General features: G+C 41.3%; 1 protein-coding gene across 1 annotated transcript; it reads left to right on the top strand.

Moving 5' to 3' along the window:
• Positions 1-4264: 4264 nt before the first annotated feature.
• Positions 4265-20129, top strand: ppm1ba (protein phosphatase, Mg2+/Mn2+ dependent, 1Ba). Its single transcript, XM_034551490.1, has 6 exons — positions 4265-4650; positions 10086-10982; positions 11574-11691; positions 12903-13017; positions 13255-13312; positions 16717-20129. Exons 2-6 carry the CDS (start codon positions 10095-10097, stop codon positions 16744-16746), a joined length of 1209 nt encoding a protein of 402 aa, XP_034407381.1. The 5' UTR covers positions 4265-4650; positions 10086-10094; the 3' UTR covers positions 16747-20129.
• Positions 20130-21484: the final 1355 nt, after the last annotated feature.

Below are 21484 nucleotides of genomic sequence, written 5' to 3'. Positions count from 1 at the left end.
GCATGGCATCAATGGCCAACTCCTCTAGTGAAGCTGCCCAGTGGCTAATAGTTCTGGTTGTATGGCAGCTTCCAGGTCACAGAATAAAATCCTCAACGTCCGCTCTAAATAAAGTGTTACGAGCATTAAAACAAGTCTTCAAAATATGAGGTAGTATAGGAGAGGCAACAATCGAGTTCACCACAAGAATTAAATAATCTGGGAATATCATATTATTATAGATTTTTTTTAAATAATTACATACAAATGCAGTGACATTGAGAATGCAAACCCTGAAATTATTATCATTTCATTTCTTTTCACAATGACCCAATATTCATCTCGTCTCTATTTTCAAAATAGAGCTGGTCCCACAATGCCACTTGCTGATGACTGGCAATATATATGGCCACCCTGACTCTACCCTATAATATACAGACACATGTTCCCGTGGCAGCATATGTCAGCTACTGGACTTTATATGTGATCAGAACAGTCTGTGCATGTGTGTGTGTGTGTGTGTGTGTGTGTGTGCGTGTGTGTGTGTGTGTGTTTGTGTGTGTGTGTGTGTGTGTGTGTGTGTATGTGCGCACGCATGTGTGAGATGTATTCATAGTGTGACATATGCTTGGAAAACACATATGTCAGCAAGTGTTGGCCAATGAAATGTGTCCATGCAGCCTGTTTACGTGCACTCTTTTTTGGTGCGCGTGCATGTGTGTCTGAGTGTGTGAATTTGTACATCGAGCGCAAGGCTGTGTGTGATAGTAATCCGGATTGGGCAGCTGCGCTCATTTGTATTCAGCCCCAAGGCACTTCTAGGCCGTCTCGCTGATTAGGGATCAGAGAGAGAGAGAGAGAGAGAGAGAGAGAGAGAGAGAGAGAGAGAGAGAGAGAGAGAGAGAGAGAGAGAGAGAGAGGGGAGGAGAGAAGGGGTAAAGAGTGAGAAAGGGAGTGAGAGAGAGAGAGTTGGAAACAAAACAAGAGAGAGAGGTCCTCTCCCATTAAGTAAACAGTTGGTTAATGACTGTAATCCCATTAAGCATGGGGCGCAGCTTGCCCCCTCACAGAACGTGTATTAATGGGCCAATGTATATTGTAAGTGGTTGTGGTGTACGTTCTCTCTCTCTCTCTCTCTCTCTCACACGTACTCAAAGGAGAAACACTCTGTACATTATATCCAGGAGATGAAATTGATTTGCCCCCACAAACATCCGATAAAGCCCCGCGGTGTAACACGCTTTTTAAAGGAGGCTTGAAAGAGAAGACTTGTGAAAATTACATTTAAATCAAATGAGCGTTGTATATATATTTTTCATGGCACGATTTGCCCAACAATTATTGTTTTGACCCCGGCTCCTCAGTGGACAAAAGAAACCTGCTCCCTCTGAGGAGCAGGAAATCAGCTTTTCAAGTGCTCTCGTGTTTGAAGAGTGGAGGGCAAGGCGAGGCGTGATTGCATGCACTCTGCAGAGAGAGGATCAGACATGGGGTGACTTCATACGAGCAGAGAAAAAAGCAGCGGAGGCACTTAACTCAGTGTTTACTCTGCTAACTTGTGCTGATCTTTAAACAAAATAACGATAAAGAAACCTCTGTTTGTATATTAAGCCGCTCCTTCAACACAAAGCGTGTGTTTCACCTCATTTATATGATGTAGGTGGCACGATAAACAAGTGCCTGGTGCAGGAGTTGTGAACCCATCAGTAAATGAATCCATCATCATGAGCGCATGAATATGCATGCTGGTGGTGTCAATATGCAGGGGAAAAAGTGGTATACGCAGGTCAAATCATTGTGTTTAAAAATGATCTTGTTCAAACTATAGGACACTTTGAGCAATAATCTTTCAAGGGGCCATGAGTGTCATGCAGTGGAGAAGCTGCAGCCACAGTAGTTGCGTCATGGGACGGAAGGTTGGGCAATCTAAAAGAATTGCATTTTTTTTCTTCTTCTATTTTTGCATCAGGAAGAATGTAGCAGCAACAAAACCAAATTATCTGGGCAGATCATGTGGCTGATTTCTTTCTCGTGAACAACTTGACATCAGGAAAGCATCGTCCATCAACTTTCAGTATATGTTTGAGCAACAATAAGCGTCATTGACGCAAACTCAAGAGTCCGCCTCCTTTCATCTGCGGCTCGCCCCATCACGTGCAGCTTGATCTGGGATGCCAGGATGGAGCCATGGATGTGAAAGATATCTGCATTTAAAAACAACACAAAAAACATATACTATTTGTGTTTTTGGTCAATGAGAACTCCTTTTTTTTCATTTTGCATGATATTCTCCACCATTTTCCAGGAATACTACCAAAATGCTTACACTTTTCTCTTTTAGCTACTAACTTTACAGACAGTTTTAGTTTGTGTATTGATTTAAAAGCATTCAAATCCAAGAAAATGTATTTAGTTAGAAATTAAACCAACAGACAATGAATTTAGATACTTTATTTTATTTTTATAGTTTACTTATATTATCATTAGTGGTTACCTCGACAACAATCCTCTTCCTGTGATCTGTACTAAATTACATTGTTGTAATGACAAATAGTTTTTACATAAATTACATGTAAAACTAGACTATTTCAATATCACAACGACATGAAAACACATGACAAACAGCCATTATATGAATAGAAATGACTATAAAACCTAAAGAATTGTAAATCTCGACTAATTTGCACATCAATATTTGAAACTACACTTTAAGTAAAGTGTTACAGGTTCTTACGTGTCCATTCAAGGAACTGTGTATAACATTATATTCATAACTACATTCATATACTTTTAATTAATGACCTAAAACAAAGAATTGTTATGTTTTTGTTGGCTTAGAAGTTAGCGAGAGCCTTTCATGTTTTTACATTAGATATGGGATGGATACATGTTTTGGTGTAATTTCTTATCACGCTGCAGCGAGCATCACCTCAGCTCTCTGTGTCGGGCTGAGCTACACACACAAGTACACACAAGTATACACAAGTACATACACGTACACACAAGTACACACACACAGAAATATAGCATACAGAGCAGAGGCAGAGAGGCTGAAGTGAACCAGGTGAAGTTGTTAGTGCAATAAAACATTGGAAATAAAAAGCCAACACTTTGTCAATACATCTGTTCAACAAGCATGAACATTAAATAAAAGCATTAAAGAGAAAACATTATTTTATTGTTTTTACTAAGGTCTGTCTGAAGTCTGTAATTTGTTTGTGTAAACTTCTCTGCTGAGACAAATCAGCCAGGACAGGATTTTAATGACTGTATATGCTGCCTTTGTTGTTGTAAACATTACCGCTCTAATATTTAGTTATATCGAAACTATAAATAACTTGTGATTCTGTTTTAAATGTATTCGTTTTTAAAATTCTATATGTGTTTTTAATTACTTAGACATGAAAAATAAGCATCTCCTTGTAGTCATAAAATCCTTAAACTATATCCCGACCAGATTGCCATCGTAGTTTTCTGACATACTTGGAAAGGTTGGGGTGACAGTCTGTTGTGTCTTGCAATCTGCGACATTACCACTAGATGTCACTAAATCTGACCTAAAAACAAGGGAACTTTTGCCTAAATATTTAAAAAAGGCCGGCAACTCTAGCTGTTACACTTACTAATCCTCAAATATTAGCAAAACCACACAATGTATGTATCTTAATACGCATGATTAGCAAATTGTGCAATTCTTTGTTGTTATCGATTTCTTAAAATATATATTATATTATATATATTATATACTTCTTGGAACTATCTGAAGTTTACGATAGTCATATGACAATCAAGCATTTTGAACTTCCGTTGACAAAACTTTATTTTTTTTAATTTTTTTATATGGTTCAGACAGTTACCACTGGAAAGCGTGGAAGCCCCCAAAAAAGAAGATAAACTAAAATGATTGCATGTTTAGCCAGGCATATTACATTTACACAGAAAGATGGAGGATTAAAGATGGTGCATAAAAACACATGACAGGTTACGCAGCAGAGTCTTGTCCCATGTGTATTGACACCATTTCAAGTCTTTACAGCCTCTCGCACTCAACCATTCAATAGGTGACGTCAGTTAAGTACCTGAGAGATTGGGCCTTTTCGACCGAAGCCACAGTCTACGTGAATCATGTGACGATCGAGCGTTTTGAACTTCTGTTAACGCGAGTCTTTCTTTACACGGCTCTGGGTTTGTGCGTCCGACCGACGTGTCTTCTGACCAATCGTGTCTCCGCTCTGAATCGGCTTTCGACCAATCACAGACGAGAGCGAAACAATCGCCCGTCCCCCCGAACTGCATGTTGAAAAAGAACGTCATCTGCCTCCTCATACATTTAGCTTGAGCCTAAATTAGCTTAGATACATCTTTCCGAAACGAGTTGTCCTCCCACGTCAACCGACAGCCAGCGGAGCGGGTATTTATTCGGGGCTCCCTGTCTCTACGGTGCCAAAACATGTACATAAAAGCCCTGTTCCGATGCAGAGACATGCTGAAAGCAGAACTGGTCGTGTGAAATGCGGGCTAGCTTAATCAAAGCTAGCTGACGGACAGGGGCCGAGGAGCGAAAGTGGCGAACATTAACGAGGGATAAGCCGTTCATGAGAAGCCTGGGTAAACACACCCGCCACTGAAGCCACAGGAAGAAGGACTGGTAGATAGCTATTTCCCTACGAAGTAAGTAACGAGTTAACATGTCGTACTAACATTGGCTCGAGGAGACAACCACTTTGACAACTGTGAACTTCGCTTGCTGGTTAGCAACACAAGTTGCCTCCTTTTTCAACTGACAACTGACACTCGGCTCCCGTTTGACTGGGTTAGTGAGATAAACGTGTCTAACTGTTACGTTAATTATGATTACGATTATCAGGCCTGATGTTGGGGTTGTGTTTTTTAAAGTGATAGACGTGAATTGTTGTTCGTTACCTTGTGATTTTGCTGGACTATTGGTGAACGTATCACTAGCATCGATCTGCCCGTTTATAATCGGTTTAAATGTTAAACCAGCTAATTTTGTGAACAGCATAATTTTGTGTCGCTTTATGTGATAACATCTTTTTCACCCCTCCCACTACGACTGAACACGTCCTTGTTTTCATTTTGTGATGGCCCAGTGGAGGTAAATAATTGCCACTAATGGTTTGTGTGCACATATACCACATTTGAAGGAATTGAGGTTGTTATTGATGCCACAAAGGGCCACGAGCCCACATGATTTTTACACAGTTTTATTTCCAGATGTTGTGACTATGACACGGATGGCCTATTAATTCCTTAACTTGTGTTAAAGTCTTGTCGTGGGTAGTTTTATTGGTTGGTTGGTGTGTTATGTGGCTGTGTGCTTGGGTTTGTGTGACGTTGTGTTCCAGAAATGGCAGCATCATCAGTGGCATGTTTGTGTTGGCACCTTGATGTGAAATCCTGCACTAGCTTTGCTAGCGTGGGACCCATGTTGGCCTGTGCAAAGGCATTTATCTATACAATTTCTGTCGTGCCTGTTGATCAAATCACTTACAGATACAGACAGTGTAAATTGGTCAAGCTCGAAATAACTCAAAGATGAATTTGTCAAGTGCCAAAAGGGGGGAGATGGATGAGTTGTGTGCATGTGTCTGAACAGTAAAAAAGACTGAGTTGCAGATTCATTTTCTGATAACACTGTTATCAATTTTTAGTGGTGGCCGGCATAAATATTCTCTGTTTAAACCGATCTCCAAAGAATGAAATCTATGATAATCACTTGCATAACATTTGTGGTTAAGAGAAACACACATCTCATTTGACTCTTATCAGTGATGTCAGCTGGACAGTAGACTCTTGACCAAGACTCAAACAGGTTTGCTGAGCCACCTGGACACGTTTTATTGTCTGTTGTAATATTCAAACACATTGCTCGTGTTGCTCGCAGTTTCTCCAATAGGATTTTAAATAGCTTTTAAAGCATTTTAGATTTCTGTTAAATATTGAACCCATGCAATCGCAATGCCATTCCTCCCTCCGCTTTTGGAGTTTCTGTGTAGAGAGAGCCAGTACATACACATGCTCTTCTTGTTACAGAGAAACCACCCACAGTCTAGTTTAACATGGCACATTTCTTCTTTGGCTATAGTCTGATAGATTCCTGACTGGTCAAATAATGGCCGCAGCTTCCCCCGAAGCCACAGTACCGAAAGAAGACTGAATCTGTCTGTTCAAAGAGCACTTGTTTTGGGAAATTGACTGCTTCTGATGCAACTTCAATGATGAGTCATCAAGGGGGGGGGGGGGGGCTGAAATATATTTTTGTTCTTCCAATTTGTAGAAAGGAGCCTTTATTGTGTAGTACAACTGATTCCATTTTAGTTGCCATTAGCTAAAAGGACTTCGACCCGTGTGTTTTTAATAATAATATACTTATTCGCTGTTTGTCACTATGTAGGAAATAATTTTAATAGGAAAAATAATTTAGTCAGTATCAGTAAACCAATATTCGGACACTACTCAGGCATTCCTTTCATCCAGCATTCTCGTTTCATTGCATTATGCGAGATTAGCACTTGAGTTTGCAATATGGGATGATTTTAGTCCACCACAGTGGATATAACAATTCTCACCAGATATTCAGGCAACACCACACATATTGCAGTCTGTGTTATCAAACAAAGCGCTGGTCCTCATAAATAGCACAAGTTGTATTTATTGCCAATCAGCCGTACGCGCTGCTGTTCCCCAAAATGAGCCGTCCAGTTTGACTAAAGTTCCAATTTTACTTTTAGGATGAGGCAGGAGATCCTTTTATCTATGTCCCCGTCTCACTCTTTGTGATTTTCTTTTGGGAACCACATGAAAAAACATCATGTATGCGTTGAGTATTAAGAATTTCACTCCGCTGCTCTATCCTTAGTACTCCAGCCCCTGTTTTCTCCTACACCGCCATGCTACATTTCCCATCAGTCTGTTCACAAGGTGACTCATTGTACTGATCACAATGTGTTAATTTAATGATCATTTAGCACATGATACCTGAATGTGATTATTTTAGTACCCAGACGTTCAAAAGTATGGCTATCCCACACTGATAAAAATATATGCGGTGGTTGTGGCATTCAACTGAATGCTTCCATTCACATGATGGGTATCAAATGAAGTAGAAAATAAAAGGTATCAAATGAAGTACTCTATTGGTATCGGTCTCACTTTAAGGGTATTGGTACTGGCACTGTGATTTTATAAATGATACCCAGCCCTAACTGCATGTCAGCAAAAAAAGAAAGAAGAGAGAGCAAGAGCTATTTTGTTATTGGTAGTCCACTCCTGTGGGTAGTCTGTGTTTAACAGGCTAATCTGGCCCTGTGTGGATCCCATCAGCAGCTGACTGTTAAATTGAGTTAGTGAGCTAAAGCTACCCTGCTTGTCTGAAGTCTGAGACCTGTGGGCCTGTCTGTTTGCCAGCTTCCTACCTGGACTCTCAAACAGAATCAGACTTTCACTTCATCTTGCCAAGAGTGCCATGCGAGAGAATCAACTGCGTGGTGTCAGTGAATCAGAGCCAGGTCAGTTGGCTGGCTTTGTTGAGAGTGAGACAATCACAATGAAATGCATGTGCTTTCCATAAATGGCCAGATGAAGACGCACACACACACACACACACACACACACACACACACACACACACACACACACACACACGGTTGTCCACTTCTCTTGTTGCATGCTGCAACCACCAACACCTACTGCGTATGTTGCTATGGCAACTACTCAGCTGCCACTCCAAGCTCTGTAGCCATGGAGACATCAAACTGGATGACGTCACTGCCATGAGTTCTTTGTGCGTACATCAGTCGTTCCAAGTTAAGTATGCTGATATTTATTTATACATACAGGACCAAGATATGGAAAACACATTGTGTCTGATGACTTATCAACAGCCTTAACATAAAAGAGCCCTCGACTTGGTAAAGTGTGCTTGTGATGGCTCATCATGTATAATGGCTGCTTACGCACAACAGGGGCCATGAATTCCTACGCAATGTTGTAATTTTTAGGAACAAATGTGACGGAACATCGTGCACGTTATGCAGAAAAGGGAAAATGGTAATGCAGATGGTGAGGTGGTGAATTGTGAGAGGATTCCTTATACTTTTAACTAATTTCACACATTTAATTTCACCTCATGCACACGTTACGTATAGATCTGCTTGATCATTTCAGTCATTCAAACATTCAAACCAGCAGTGTTTGCACTGAATGAGGTCCGGTGTCACATTTTGAAACGCTGTCGATTTAGAGTTGCTGGAAATTTGCGTTTACTTTCTGTTGGCTTTGCTGAAGTTTCTTGCCCCATTTTAATCATTTACGATCAAGCGGACGGACACCAATAATTATCAGCGGATATTCCGTCTAAATAGCTTGATTGCTGGTCCGTATAAAAGCCAATCAGACAACGCATCGATTATCAATTGAACCATTTTCAATACTCATTTGCCTACTTTGTCGCCTGCTCTTTAATTTGCGACACAGCTGAACACACACACACACAGCTTCGCTGTCACTGGGCTCTGTGTGTGTGCTTGTCCAGTTGTTTCGGACACACACACATCGGGCCCAGCATCGCCCAGGTTATATTTATCTGACCTATAGATTGTAAACTTAATTATAGACCGAAATCAATAACCGGTTAAAAAAAAAAAATCTCTGTGGTTGACCGATTTAACGGTTAACCGTTGACAACTCTACTCTCAAGCGAGCGACAGGATGCATGTAAAAGTCAGTGAAGCACATAAACTGTGAGGTGAAGTGCAGGCTGTTGGTGTAGAAAGCTTCCTCAGTTATGAATACATGTTTTATCTGTGTGGTCCGTGAGATGCGAGACTAGAAATGGAGGACTGATGCTCATGTGACATTATTCGTAAGTAGCATTTATTGATTATTTTAGAAATTTAGGTCCAAGTCAAGACTACACTTTTTGAGGATTAGAGGCCGTTAAGTAGTGTGACAATCAATAAGACCGTATACTTTCATGTTCTCGCATTACGTAACCAATTAACAAGGCTGGATACACAAATATTCTCTCTTATCAAGAAGCCTGATGCTGTTCATTAAGCTAATGCAGGTGCACCCACAGACTGATAACGCATCCTGTGGATCCACTCCGCAGAGTTCATTAATGCTGTTAGTAGCCAGCTCCTGCTGGCCAAAGAAGCTTTTAAGCTGGCTGCTCGGTCTCTTAAAGCATAAACCAAAGTGGCTGTGTTATTTCTGGATATTATGAGCAATGGTCACTGTTTGGTTGAATTATTCTTTCTAGTAAATGGTACAAGAAAAACACCCATGTCTGAAAGCTTTAAGCAGTCTTTAACAATTTGCAGGCTTCACATATTCGGGCCCTTGAAGATGTAGTTGAATTCACTACAATTGTGAGTGGAAGCCTAGATTATGTTCACGACCGTAAAAATGTAACTTCGCCAGTATAACTTATCACATTCGATATTTGCAGGTGCTCTTTTGCTGTTTCTTTTCATTCAATGAACCTTATTGAACACGCAACTGAGTAGGCAGATTTCTTTTTCTGTAACTGTGGTTAACAGTAGGTATTACACAAGGTACTAGTGCAGTACCCGTTTGCTTGGTCCCAAGCAGTGCTTGAAGTGGGTCAGTACACACAGTATCAGCGCTTCTACATGTTACTCTTTGTAATAAGGGGACTTTTTGTTTAGCACAAGGGTGCTTTCATTCCATCAATACGATGTTGACATTATTTAGTGTAAAAAAAAATTATTTAGTGTGGCTTAAATCCTAGAAACTCTTGAACACATCTCTGGTAAACAGTTGTAGTAGTTGTGTGATTCTTTCTGGAGAAACTCAGTTTTACAGATCTGTCGCATAAATAGGAATTGATTCATATGACATTTCCTCTGCAACTTCCTTCATCCATTATCCAATAACATCAATACATGTACATTTTAACATAACCTGCTGCTTTAATTAACATTTTGAACTCTGTATTGTAATCTGAGTCAACATAACATAGTGCAGGCCTGCACGGACTCAACTGTTGAACTCAAATTCAGTGTCTTTTATTCTTTTTCTTTTTGTCCCGTGTCTGTCTGTTCTTTTCTCTTTCTCTCTAGGGCAGAGCCATGGGCGCGTTCTTGGACAAGCCCAGGACTGAGAAGCACAACTTGCATGCTGAGGGCAATGGCCTGCGCTACGGGCTGAGCTCCATGCAGGGCTGGCGGGTGGAGATGGAGGACGCTCACACCGCTGTGTTGGGACTTCCGGGTCCCGGTATGACCGACTGGTCTTTTTTTGCTGTGTACGATGGTCACGCTGGCTCAAGGGTTGCCAACTACTGCTCTAAGCATCTTCTGGAGCACATCATCGGTGCTAACTCAGTGGCCGGAGGGACCCAAAGCTCGCAGGCCGGTTCAGACAGCTCCGCCAGTGACTCCCCAACACTGATTCCTCCGTCAGTGGAGACTGTGAAATCTGGGATCCGGACAGGCTTCCTGAAGATTGATGAGCACATGCGCAGCTTCTCTGACCTCCGTAACGGCATGGACCGTAGTGGCTCCACTGCAGTGGGAATCCTCCTGTCACCCGATCTCTTCTTTTTCATCAACTGTGGGGATTCTCGAGCCGTTCTATACCGCAATTCCCACGTGTGCTTCTCCACACTCGACCACAAGCCTTGCAACCCACGTGAGAGAGAGCGCATCCAGAATGCCGGCGGCTCAGTGATGATTCAGAGGGTTAACGGGTCACTAGCCGTATCGAGGGCCTTGGGGGACTTCGATTACAAGTGTGTGGATGGCAAGGGCCCCACGGAGCAGCTGGTTAGCCCCGAACCAGAAGTGTTTGAGATGGTCCGGGCCCCAGAACAGGATCAGTTTGTGATCCTGGCGTGTGACGGCATCTGGGACGTCATGTCCAACGAGGAGCTGTGCGAGTTTGTGAAATCTAGGCTTGAGGTGTCTGACGACCTGGAGAGAGTCTGCAATGAAGTGGTGGACACCTGCCTGCACAAGGTGTGTGCGAATCTGGTTTTGAGCATGACTTTTTGCTGTGATTGCTTATGGCTTATAGAAACTAAAATGTGTTGAAACAATCAAGTCCTCCAAGAAACAAGTTTAATTTAATTATTTGGGTGAATAATTGTGTCACGAAGAAGGCCATTTGAATTCCCTGCTGTAAATATATTTAGGATTAAGAAATGAGCTAAGAACATGTTTGTCTGAGTTTAACATTGAGCTGTCCCTCAAATGAGCAAGAAGGGAAAAACAGAAATTACCGGGTTTTTACGAACACGAAATAGTAAAAATTAAAACATTGTATTTATCTCTTGCAGAATTCCTCAGTTCTGAGCGGAGGTTTTGTCATTTTGAATTCAGTTTATTACAATCAATTCAAATAGTGAGTGTTCAGATGTAAAAAAAAAAAATTGCAAATGTATTTTTAAAATATTGTGACATATTGAAATAGAGCAGACTGCATCAACACAGCCTCGCTGTGTGTCACAGTGCGGAGGAAATCATCTTCATTAATTCTTTCAGTGCTACACAATAACTCCTTCTCTTACCTGCGCTTTCTCTGCTCCTCTCTCCTGCCGGCCACCTCAGGGGAGTCGGGATAACATGAGTGTTGTGTTGGTGTGTTTGCCCAACGCCCCCAAAGTGTCAGAGGAAGCTGTGAGGAAAGACGCTGAGCTCAACAAATATCTGGAGTCTCGAGTGGAAGGTGAGAGTGGATGGAGAAAAATAACCAATTTTTACTGTGCAAATATAATGGGATTTCTTTTAAAAATAATAGAATAGATGTTAGTTCATCTCAATTATCATTAAAAGAAATGTCAACAATGTTAGGACTATAAACCTCAGTTACAGCCCAAAATATGGTTTATAACGGTGTCGATGGAAATGGGAGTCTTCATCTTAGATCCTACAAATGTTTTTCTTGTTGACACAAGAGATTTCTCCATATGAAACATCATATCCGTATGTATGGGTTTCTCCACAAACGGAGCCTGCCACCCTCTACTGTCTAACCTCCAGCCAAGTTATCTCCGGCTCACAGCAGAGGATTGACACCATCATGACCCCGTTTTCCATTTCAGCAAGCCTCTCCCGTCTTTATTCCCTGTTCCTCTCCTCCCTCGACGCATCTTTCTCTCCCCTTCCCTCGCTCAAACAGTCACTGTCTTGTTTGGATGGATTCCCTGCTCTCCTCCTGTATTGCTTTCTGTCCTTTTTTCTTTCCTCATTTCATCAAAAAAAGAATTCTTCTCAGGAGGCATGAGGCCCAACGATAAACACAATGAGACTTTTTTTTTAGTCTTTGCTGGTTACGTCAGCTCCCTTCTGGCTACCGTTAAACCGGGGGAAAGAACAGCTGTTTCAGAATTTGACCAAACAAGAAATCTTGAATCTTTACACTTGTTTCACCAACCCGTTACCAGTTCTTTCTTGATCCACAAAATGGAAAAAAAACCTTGGTCTAATATTTGTAAGATACTGAAGGTTGTACTATCCATTGTGTATACAACTGCAAAATGGGTACTCCATAGTGGGTTTAATTTCACATTCCAGTGTAAGGTGCTCTTATTTCTACGGGTGTTCAGCTTCAGGTACTGTCTAATACTGGAAGATAGAGAGAAAGAGAGAAGAAAAGAACAAGGGAGAGAGGAATGCTCTGGCTGAACATTGACCTGGCCTCATGCCACTCTCAACTGAGTTGCAGGCCTCCGTCTGTCCCCGTCTCCCTCCCTCTCTCTCTGTCTCAGACGTGCACTCATTCCCACAAATGTACTTGTATGTCTTCTGTCTTCACTTCTCATCTCCTCGATTGTCGCATATCTGGCCACTGCCCTCCCTTCTTCTCTCCGCTGTTCTTGGCTAACTTCAGCTCTGTTAATACTGACTTGTGTGTAAACATGTCTGTTGTTGTTTTAGAGATGCTGTCTCGGCCTTGCGAGGAGGGGTTTCCGGACCTGGTAGCAGTGATGAGGAACCTGTCCACCGACATCGGCATGCCCTCGTTGCCACCAGGGGGGGGCCTTGCCAGCAAGTAAGGACCATCGCCCTCAAAGGGATACTCAGTCTTATAACGCAGGATTTGTACGTTAGTCCACAGTGTAATAATATTAGCTACAAAGAGAGTCATGTAAATAAAAAAGCCAGTTATCTAGTGTGTGTATTATTAAGACTACATGCATGTTTTTCCACATACTTTATTTGATGGATGGTTTGAATTGAATAGCTCAAAAGACCTAATCACACTTTTCTGCCTGTTTTCTTCCTTCAGACGCAGTGTTATTGAAGCAGTATACAACCGTCTGAACCCATACAGGGAGGAAGATGGGGTCAGTATCAATATATGTAATGATGAGCGTTGTCCTTCTTTGACGACACTCACACAGGCCTCTTATGCTAAAGTCTTTGAGGCCATACAACACATCTGAGCTCCAGTGGCCTCTGAAAACTATGTTGATTCGTCCCGTCTGGTGGACCGAGCTGGTGATTTAGTGCATTGTATTTATTTTCAAACTCTAATTGACGTAAGAGGTGGCTTTGAGCCCAGCACACCCTCCCATTGTGATTAATATCAGTTTTTTCTTCTGTCGGCCTTCGTAATGGGCTATGCATGCATGCATGACAACACCACTTTGTCGAAAGTCTTCCGAGTGGAACTGAGAACTTTTGCGCTTTTACCAAATCCAGTGGCTGCGGATGAAAGCATTTCTCCTGATTTAATATTTTTTATAAATATCCCTAAATGAGGCACTCTCATTTGAGCAGTTCGTTTGTTTGCACCCCCCACACACACAAACAATGACTTATGCCAAATACAATATCAATGCATAGATTTGAGTGCTGGCCCTAAGCTTAATCAACAGCCAGGGGACTTCTCGAATATGAAGCGTTTATAGAAGTCTTTTTGACGTTACTCCAAGTGAAGTCCATATGTGTCCACTGACAACTTTAGGTTCACGTCTCAAACACTCGCACAGTGTGCCTTGTGGGGTTTGTGGCTTTCTCCATCGGGGACGACGGTGGCTGCTGTTTCAATGCAAAGTATCAAAATGTCCCTACTTTTCAAACTATTTCTGCAGTATTATCTTTGCTCTTTGTCCGTATGCTCAATATGTTCCAGAGCCCCAAGTACGCAGCTTTTGTGTGTTGGTTACCTTTTGTTGCATACAACGATGTACAATGTCGTTTAACTATAAAAAGGGAAAATGGCATGTTTCTCATAGTATCCTGATTCAAATGAAGGCCTCCTTTAGTTGATTATATTTTAATCAACTACAGGAACTATATTTAGTTGAGGTGAATATATGCCACTATTTGAGAGGTGTTTGTACAGAACCGTTTGTGTCTAAAGGCCTTTACACACAAAAATCTACTGTAATCTATTTAATAGAGTTCTCTTTTAGACATTTTTATTTGTGCTCCCTCTGGTAAACAGTGGTGTGTGTGTGTGTGTGTGTGTGTGTGTGTGTGTGTGTGTGTGTGTGTGTGTGTGTGTGTGTGTGTGTGTGTGTGTGTGTGTGTGTGTGTGTGTGTGTGTGTGTGTGTGTGTGGTAGTCTTGCCAGCAAGGTTGACTGAAACATGCCGTTTCTCCCATAATGGCTTTTCAGTTTATTTTGTATAGCCCAATATTACAAATTGGCCTCAGAGGGCTTTACAATCTGTACACATACGACATCTCTGTCCCAGGATAGGCTTGAAAACCGGGAGTCGAATGTGTGACCCTGTCGCTTGTTGTTGTTGCTGCTGTGGATGGGTGGTTACATATTATGTGAGTTTGTGTGTATGTTTTTAAATGATTGACCATGTGTGTGAGGGGAATGACCCACTGAGATGTCACTTTGTTAATCGTTAGCCTTGCATTGCCATCATGAAGCGCTGTCCATTTGTTTATTGGCCGTTATGTCTGGTGTGTCCTTGTGTGTCTGTTGTCTGCTAGTGATGAACAAGTCCTGAGGTTGTGTGTGGGTGGCTTATGGTGAGGTGATGGTTCACCTTGTTGTCTTGGGTTGTTTGTAAAGACGTGGAGGTACTGTGATTGTTTGTCTTGTGCACATTCACACAATTGAAAATGATTTCATCGACTCTGCTTAAAGCTGCCATTTGTAGAGCTTTGTGGTTGTTCCCAAATTATTATTATTGTGATTGTGAAGTTAGTAACAAAACAGTCCCGATGGAATTGTTATTATAATTATTATGTTATACATATAGTGGCTTTCAGTCAATTTCAATTATAATCATAATAGCAACCATCTTAAAGGGATGCTGTTAATATAACTTTTTCATTTTCCTTCTTCAATTAAAGGTGCCATCAGTAAAATATGTCCTGTTAATCTTTTGACAGCTTTGAGAAGCAACAATATCTGTTAATGTGTGTTTCTCCACAACTTCCCATATTTATTGGATTAATGTTCCCAAGTCACAGATTAGATTTCACCTCCTTTTTCTGGTATACTTTATTGTATTTAGCGAATATATCCATTACTAAATTTCACACTGGCAGGTATCTATATCTGCACTGAATGGAAACTGAATTGGGTTACGTGGATCTCCACTTGACAACTATCCGTAAAACCGAAAGTTAGAATGACAATGTAACAGTTTTATCACCAATTAATTTGAGTCTGTATAAACGGACAAAACTATCTCATGTAGCTAATGTTGGCATCAGCATAGTACTAGTCAGTCATATTTTAACACGCACCTGATTTCTATAGAATGCATCCACCAATTAGTAAATACTTACTAATGGCACTTTAAACGTACAAAAATAATTAATTATTAATTAATAAATATATATAAAATCTATTTTTTTAGAAAAATGAGTTTAGCGTCTCCCCCCTTCTTTAGACAATATTGTATGACAGCAGCACAAGTAGTGGAATTTTTCCACTCTTCATACCCACACACGCACACATTGATAAGGGATGTATCGATTTGTCTAACTGTGTGTTCGCCCTCTGATTAACGCAGCCCTCCTGTTTCATTTGGTAAGTGATCGCATATATAACTGTTACACCCCTCACCCCTTCTTCTAACCACACACACACACACACACACACACACACTCGCACATTCTTACAGGCATGTAAGTGGTGACCTGAAACACATGTCCCCCTGTCACTCCATCAGTCTCTACGTCCTGGTTTGATATACTCTTTGGCATGTGGAGCTCTGTGACTTTAAGGTGTGTGCGTGTGTGTGTGTGCGTGTGGACGTCTGTGCGCAGACATGACTGTCCAGGTTTGATGAGGTTGAATGGTCGTTGTCTTCTGGTCCTGTCCGTCCCCCTCTCACGTCACGCGCCCTACACGCATGCATCTCTGTCCCACTCAGTCTCTCCACAACTGCACGCACGTGTCTGGCAGTCTTCGTTTCTGTGTCACTACCAGCAATAAGACGAAAGGATTTGTTGTTGTGTTGGCGTATTATTGCAGAAAGAACCCACACACTTGCATTGAAAGTGTTCCCAGGGTCACACTGCTTTTCAACTTTGTTCAATTATTGTTGTTGTTGTCGTGCTGTTTGAAGGAAACCCTGTCCTTTGGAGTCGAGGTTGGGGAACGAAATCAGTGAATGTGACTAATGATTGTTTCCTACATTTGATAATGGTGTGCCCTCTTTTTTTTCTTTTCTTCTGCTCTCCCTCCTTCCTCCATCCCTCCTTTCCTGCCATGTTCTACTCTCCTCTTCCCCATCCCTCCTCCCCATCTCCGTGTGGCTTCCCTCTTGCAGAGCGGAGCCGAGTTGGAGTACCACTGGTAGCTGTCCAGCACAACTGCCTGATCCCAAAAGAACAGGACCACTTTTCCACACAAGATCACATTCATAGTCCCCTTTTTTAATTTCCTCTGGGGTGTTTTCTTTTCATTTTTATTCCCCACACCGAGATCAATCAAAGCAGAAATCCTGGATTTAGAAACAAACAACACACCTAATGTGGAGGACTGCAAAACAGGTTTAGTCGGTTCTTTTTATAGAACAAAATGGAGGGGAAATGAGAACAACTGAGTTAAAATATATATATATACGGTATATACTTAAGAGAGGCAAACAAGCACAGTTTCTCTTCCCCCTTCTTGCTTTCTTTGTGGTGGATTGACAGAGGCACAGGAGCAGCCCTGCTCTGAACGCTTTGGGGCTCTATGGTGCCTTTCTCAGAACGGAGAGAGACGGGAGGCCCTCGCAAATCAACAGCAAGCCATTACCAAACCTGTTTGTAAGATACTGAACGGAAAAGGGGTTTGTTGGCTGCCTTTTTTTGTTGTTTTTTGTGGCATTATTTGTTTTGAAGTGTGAACTTTACTTGCACCTGACTGGCAGCCAACTGACCACACAAGCCGGCGACTCCCACAAATCTCCAGCTACGCTGTCCGGCTCGTTCCAGCATGGGGTTCTGGGCATTACTGGTACTCTACTAGATGAGGGCCCAACACTTCACCTGGCCGTGCACCTGGCAGCCTCACAGAACTCCAAAGCCCACTCTATCCAAAGACTTGAGTCAAACCCTCAAATTCATCATCGGCGGACCCACGCCTGAACACAAGGGGAGCACTCGTGAGAGGGCGGAGTCTGTCGGTCTCCTCCACACTGCGTCTTCACTGAAACAGGACATGGGCTGGCGTTCCTGGCTACAGATAGGAATTACATGAAGATGGTTTAAACCCCGAGTGTGATGACTCTCCTTGCACGTCGTCCGCGCTCATTCTCTCTCTCTTCCCGTAGGATGTTGTTACACAGTTGATTTCTCTCTCTCTTCCCTCTGTCTCGCTCTCTTCTCGCTTTCTGTCTCTTCATATGACAGAAGAGACACTGCTGTCATTTGCATTGGCAGACATTGCCAGAATCATAAGCTTGTTTAAGAGATAGAAAGATACTTATATATTAAATTCATATTTATATATATATATATATATACATATAAAAATATATTTTGATTGGTTTGTTTCATCCTAATTCCCAGCCATGGTATTCGTTGTGGCCTAATATGCGTGTGTGTGTGTGTATGTGTGCACTTTTTTGCGCGTGGACAAATTAAAACACAAAAAAGTCCAAGTTGCACACCGTGTTCCCACACAGCAGCGTTCCAAAGACAGGGTTAGGGGAAATTCCATCCTCACCTTCTTCTTCTTCTTCTTCCTCTTCCTCTTCCTCTTCCTCTTCCTCTTCCTCTTCCTCCTCTTCCTCCTCCTCCCCCCTTCTCCTCGACACACACACAATCCTGCTTGTGCTACAACTTGTCTTTTCTAGCTGTCAATTAACTTGTAACAAAACAAATATGCCTTTTTTTTTTTGTTGGTTTTGATTGGAACCCCCCCCACCCCCACCCATCAATTGCCTTTTTAAAAAAAAAAATGTTTAAAAAAATAATTATATATGACTTTTTAGAGTACTGTGGCCGTGGGTAAGAAAACAACAAGGGGAGCATGATATATACCTTGTACAGCAGATCTGGGGAGAGGCGTACATTTTTGGTGTTTCACTGTAGGAAGCCCTGCTTTGACTCTTCTCATCGACTAGGAGTCCATTTCATTTCTTTCAAATTCGAGCACTAATAAGTGATTGAAACAAATATATTTCAGAAAAGGCCTCCTCTTTTTCAGTCCGTTTGAAACAAATGTGGGCATTGACAACGTGGATACGCATACTTTGCATGTGTATTTTTCTTTCTTCTGTAGATGCATTTACAATAGGCTATAAGTACATACAGAACTGTAATATACTCTTCTTTTTTTTTATCATTCAAATGTGCTTTCTGAAGTGGTAGTGTTGAAAGAGAATAGGCCTAGCAGATTGCTGGCTGAGTAATGTTCTTGTGGTACCCTTGCTCTTGATGCTATATGACAAATAGGTACTTGAATGTGTAGTTTTTTTTGCGGTTGCGTTTAATGGGATGATTGATTTTTTTTTTTTTTCTTCTTTTGTTTGTGGTGGAGGGAGGGAGTGGGAGGGGTGGGATCTCTATAGTTGTGCATGTTTTGTGATTGAGGGAGGAGTGTATTTTGTGTGTGAGATGTACTAATGTGGGCATGTTCAGTGTGGTGAAAACCCAACGTTGGAAAGGAAAGGGGGATGATAAAAGAACAACATGGAGGAAAGTGGAACACGTAGCAGGATATTATTTGTCTTTTAGGACTGAAGTTCAGTTGGTTAAACCCCCAAATAGTGGATGTTTTTTTTACTGCATCTGATGTTTTGTTGTTCTGACATTGAATCCTTTCCATGGTTGACTCCTACGATGTATTCACGCCAACACTTCCTGACTTTTTAACGTTGTATAAGGTTTCGCCACACAGAATTTTTTTTTTTTTAAGGTTTATGTTTAAGCTAAATCAGACACTGGGCTAGGAGAGAAATTAAGGGAGGGAAGGAAGGAGAAACATTAATTCTTTTTTTTATTTTTATTTTTTAAATGTAATTTTTATTATTCACACTGATTCCACTGCATGGACCGAATACAAGCAGCACTGCAGCATCACAGTCTCTCCTCATCAGTCATTTAATGACAAAACAAGCTCATTTTGCGCCCCTTAATTTTCCCAAAAAAAAAGGAAAAAAGAAAAGTATGTGAGAATAATTCTTGTTGTTGGAATATAATCTCAAGATTTACGTGGGAAGACTTTGGTAGTGGTGCCTGAATAATTTGAGCCTGACTTTCAGGATATGTTAAGCGAAGATAATTTTGCCTCCCCGGATGTATCGATATTCTGGGCCGCAGAAGGGAGGCGGGATATTGGAAACGGCTCCGAAACAGCAAAAGACAGACGTGACATTCCTCATGTGGGCTTTTTAGGATGGAAGTGAACCGTCGTACCCGTTGCCTCCTCCCTCTGACATGTCTAGGCACTCTTTATATTCATACTGTTAGAGTTGACAGATTTATGACGGCGTTGGTAAATTCCACACTTTTTTTATTTATTCCAGTGCTTTTTAGCTCTTATAAAAAAAGAAATGCTGTATTTTGAAGACAGAATAAGGTCATGTTAACCTGGTCTGCATTTCAAGAGTAATGTGTGACCCCACTCACCTTCAGGTTTATGAGACAACACCATCCCTTCTTCCTGTACTCGTTTCCCAGTATGCTATTGTGATGTTACAGACCATACAGTGAACATAAACGTCAATAAAAGATGGATTTAAGTTTAAAACGGTTTATACCGCTTTGCTTTTATTTAATTTTTTTTGTGTGCAGCAACTTGAAATGTCGGCTTTGTCTCTTTTTGCAAGCTTTCACTGTTCAGTACGACACAATAGAAAGTTGTGTGTTACCCAGCGACTGTTTGTGCCCTGTGTGGTGTACATTGTTCAGGGCCAGAGAGCATAAAAAGGCTTTGTAAAGAAGAGAAAGTCACCATGCAGCTCAGGAAAGAAGTCTTTTTCGCTTGGCCTGGTGTCCCTGAAGGACAAAAAAATTACAATAATGGAATATTCAGCTTTGATAGCTCTACATGTTGAATAGGATGTACTTAACAGGCTCTTTGTCCCAGAAAAATTGGGTTCAGGATGTTTATCTTTTTTTATTGATCTGACCAGTGGTGTTGCATCATGCATGCTAAAGGACAAGACTGATTTGGATCTCAAAAGTACAACAATTGCACTTGTGTTGGATCAGACTATAATCCAGTTACCATAGTAACCATGTAGTTTGCCACAACCTGCTGACATAAAGTTGGCTATATAAAGTTGGACTTACTAAAGCTAATATAAGGGCAGCTCTTGTTCTGCTGTAGACTTTTTAAATATTTCTCAATGTGTTATAAATACAATTGTACTTTATATCTCAATTTCAGCAAATATTTCCTCAAACAGCGTTGTCAACAAGTCCATTAAAGGTCGAGTCACAACAAGACTATCTTGACCCTTTGCCGACATTAAAGCGTCAAGAAAAACTTATTTTCTTTTGTGTGTAATTGAATAAACACACGTGACTAGATGTCACGTTATTGAGATATTCCTACAAATCTTTACGTATATGCACAACAGAATGTGGCTAAAACAACAACTTTAGGGATAATTAAAAGGATACCAATATTGGGTTGTCAAATATATATTTTGTAATTACTTCACAATGGTGCGACAGAATCCTGCAATACAGGTGCATTTCAATGAATTTGAATATCACCGAAAAGTTCATTTATTTCAGTAATTCAATTCAAAACTCTTTTACTACACATAGGGTGATATATTTCAAGCGTTTTCTTATTTGAATTTTGATGATTATGGCTTGCGGCTAATGAAAACCCCCAAATTCACTAACTCAGAAAATTTGAATATTACACAAGACTAATTTAAAAGATTTTTCATACAGAAATGTTGGTCTACTGAAGAGTGTCCATGTACACTATGCACTCAATATTTGGTCGGGGCTCTTTTTACATGAATTACTGCATCAATGCGGCGCGGCATGGAGCCGACCAGCATGTGGCTCTGCATGTTGAGGTGTTATGGAAGCCCAGCTGGCTTTGATAGCGGCCTTCAGCTCGTGTGCATTGTCGGGTCTGGT

Source organism: Cyclopterus lumpus, chromosome 15 (assembly GCF_009769545.1).
Source record: "Cyclopterus lumpus isolate fCycLum1 chromosome 15, fCycLum1.pri, whole genome shotgun sequence".
NCBI classification, from domain to species: Eukaryota; Metazoa; Chordata; class Actinopteri; order Perciformes; family Cyclopteridae; genus Cyclopterus; species Cyclopterus lumpus.
Note: the sequence above shows the minus strand (reverse complement) of the source record. Positions and strands in the feature narration are given on the sequence as shown.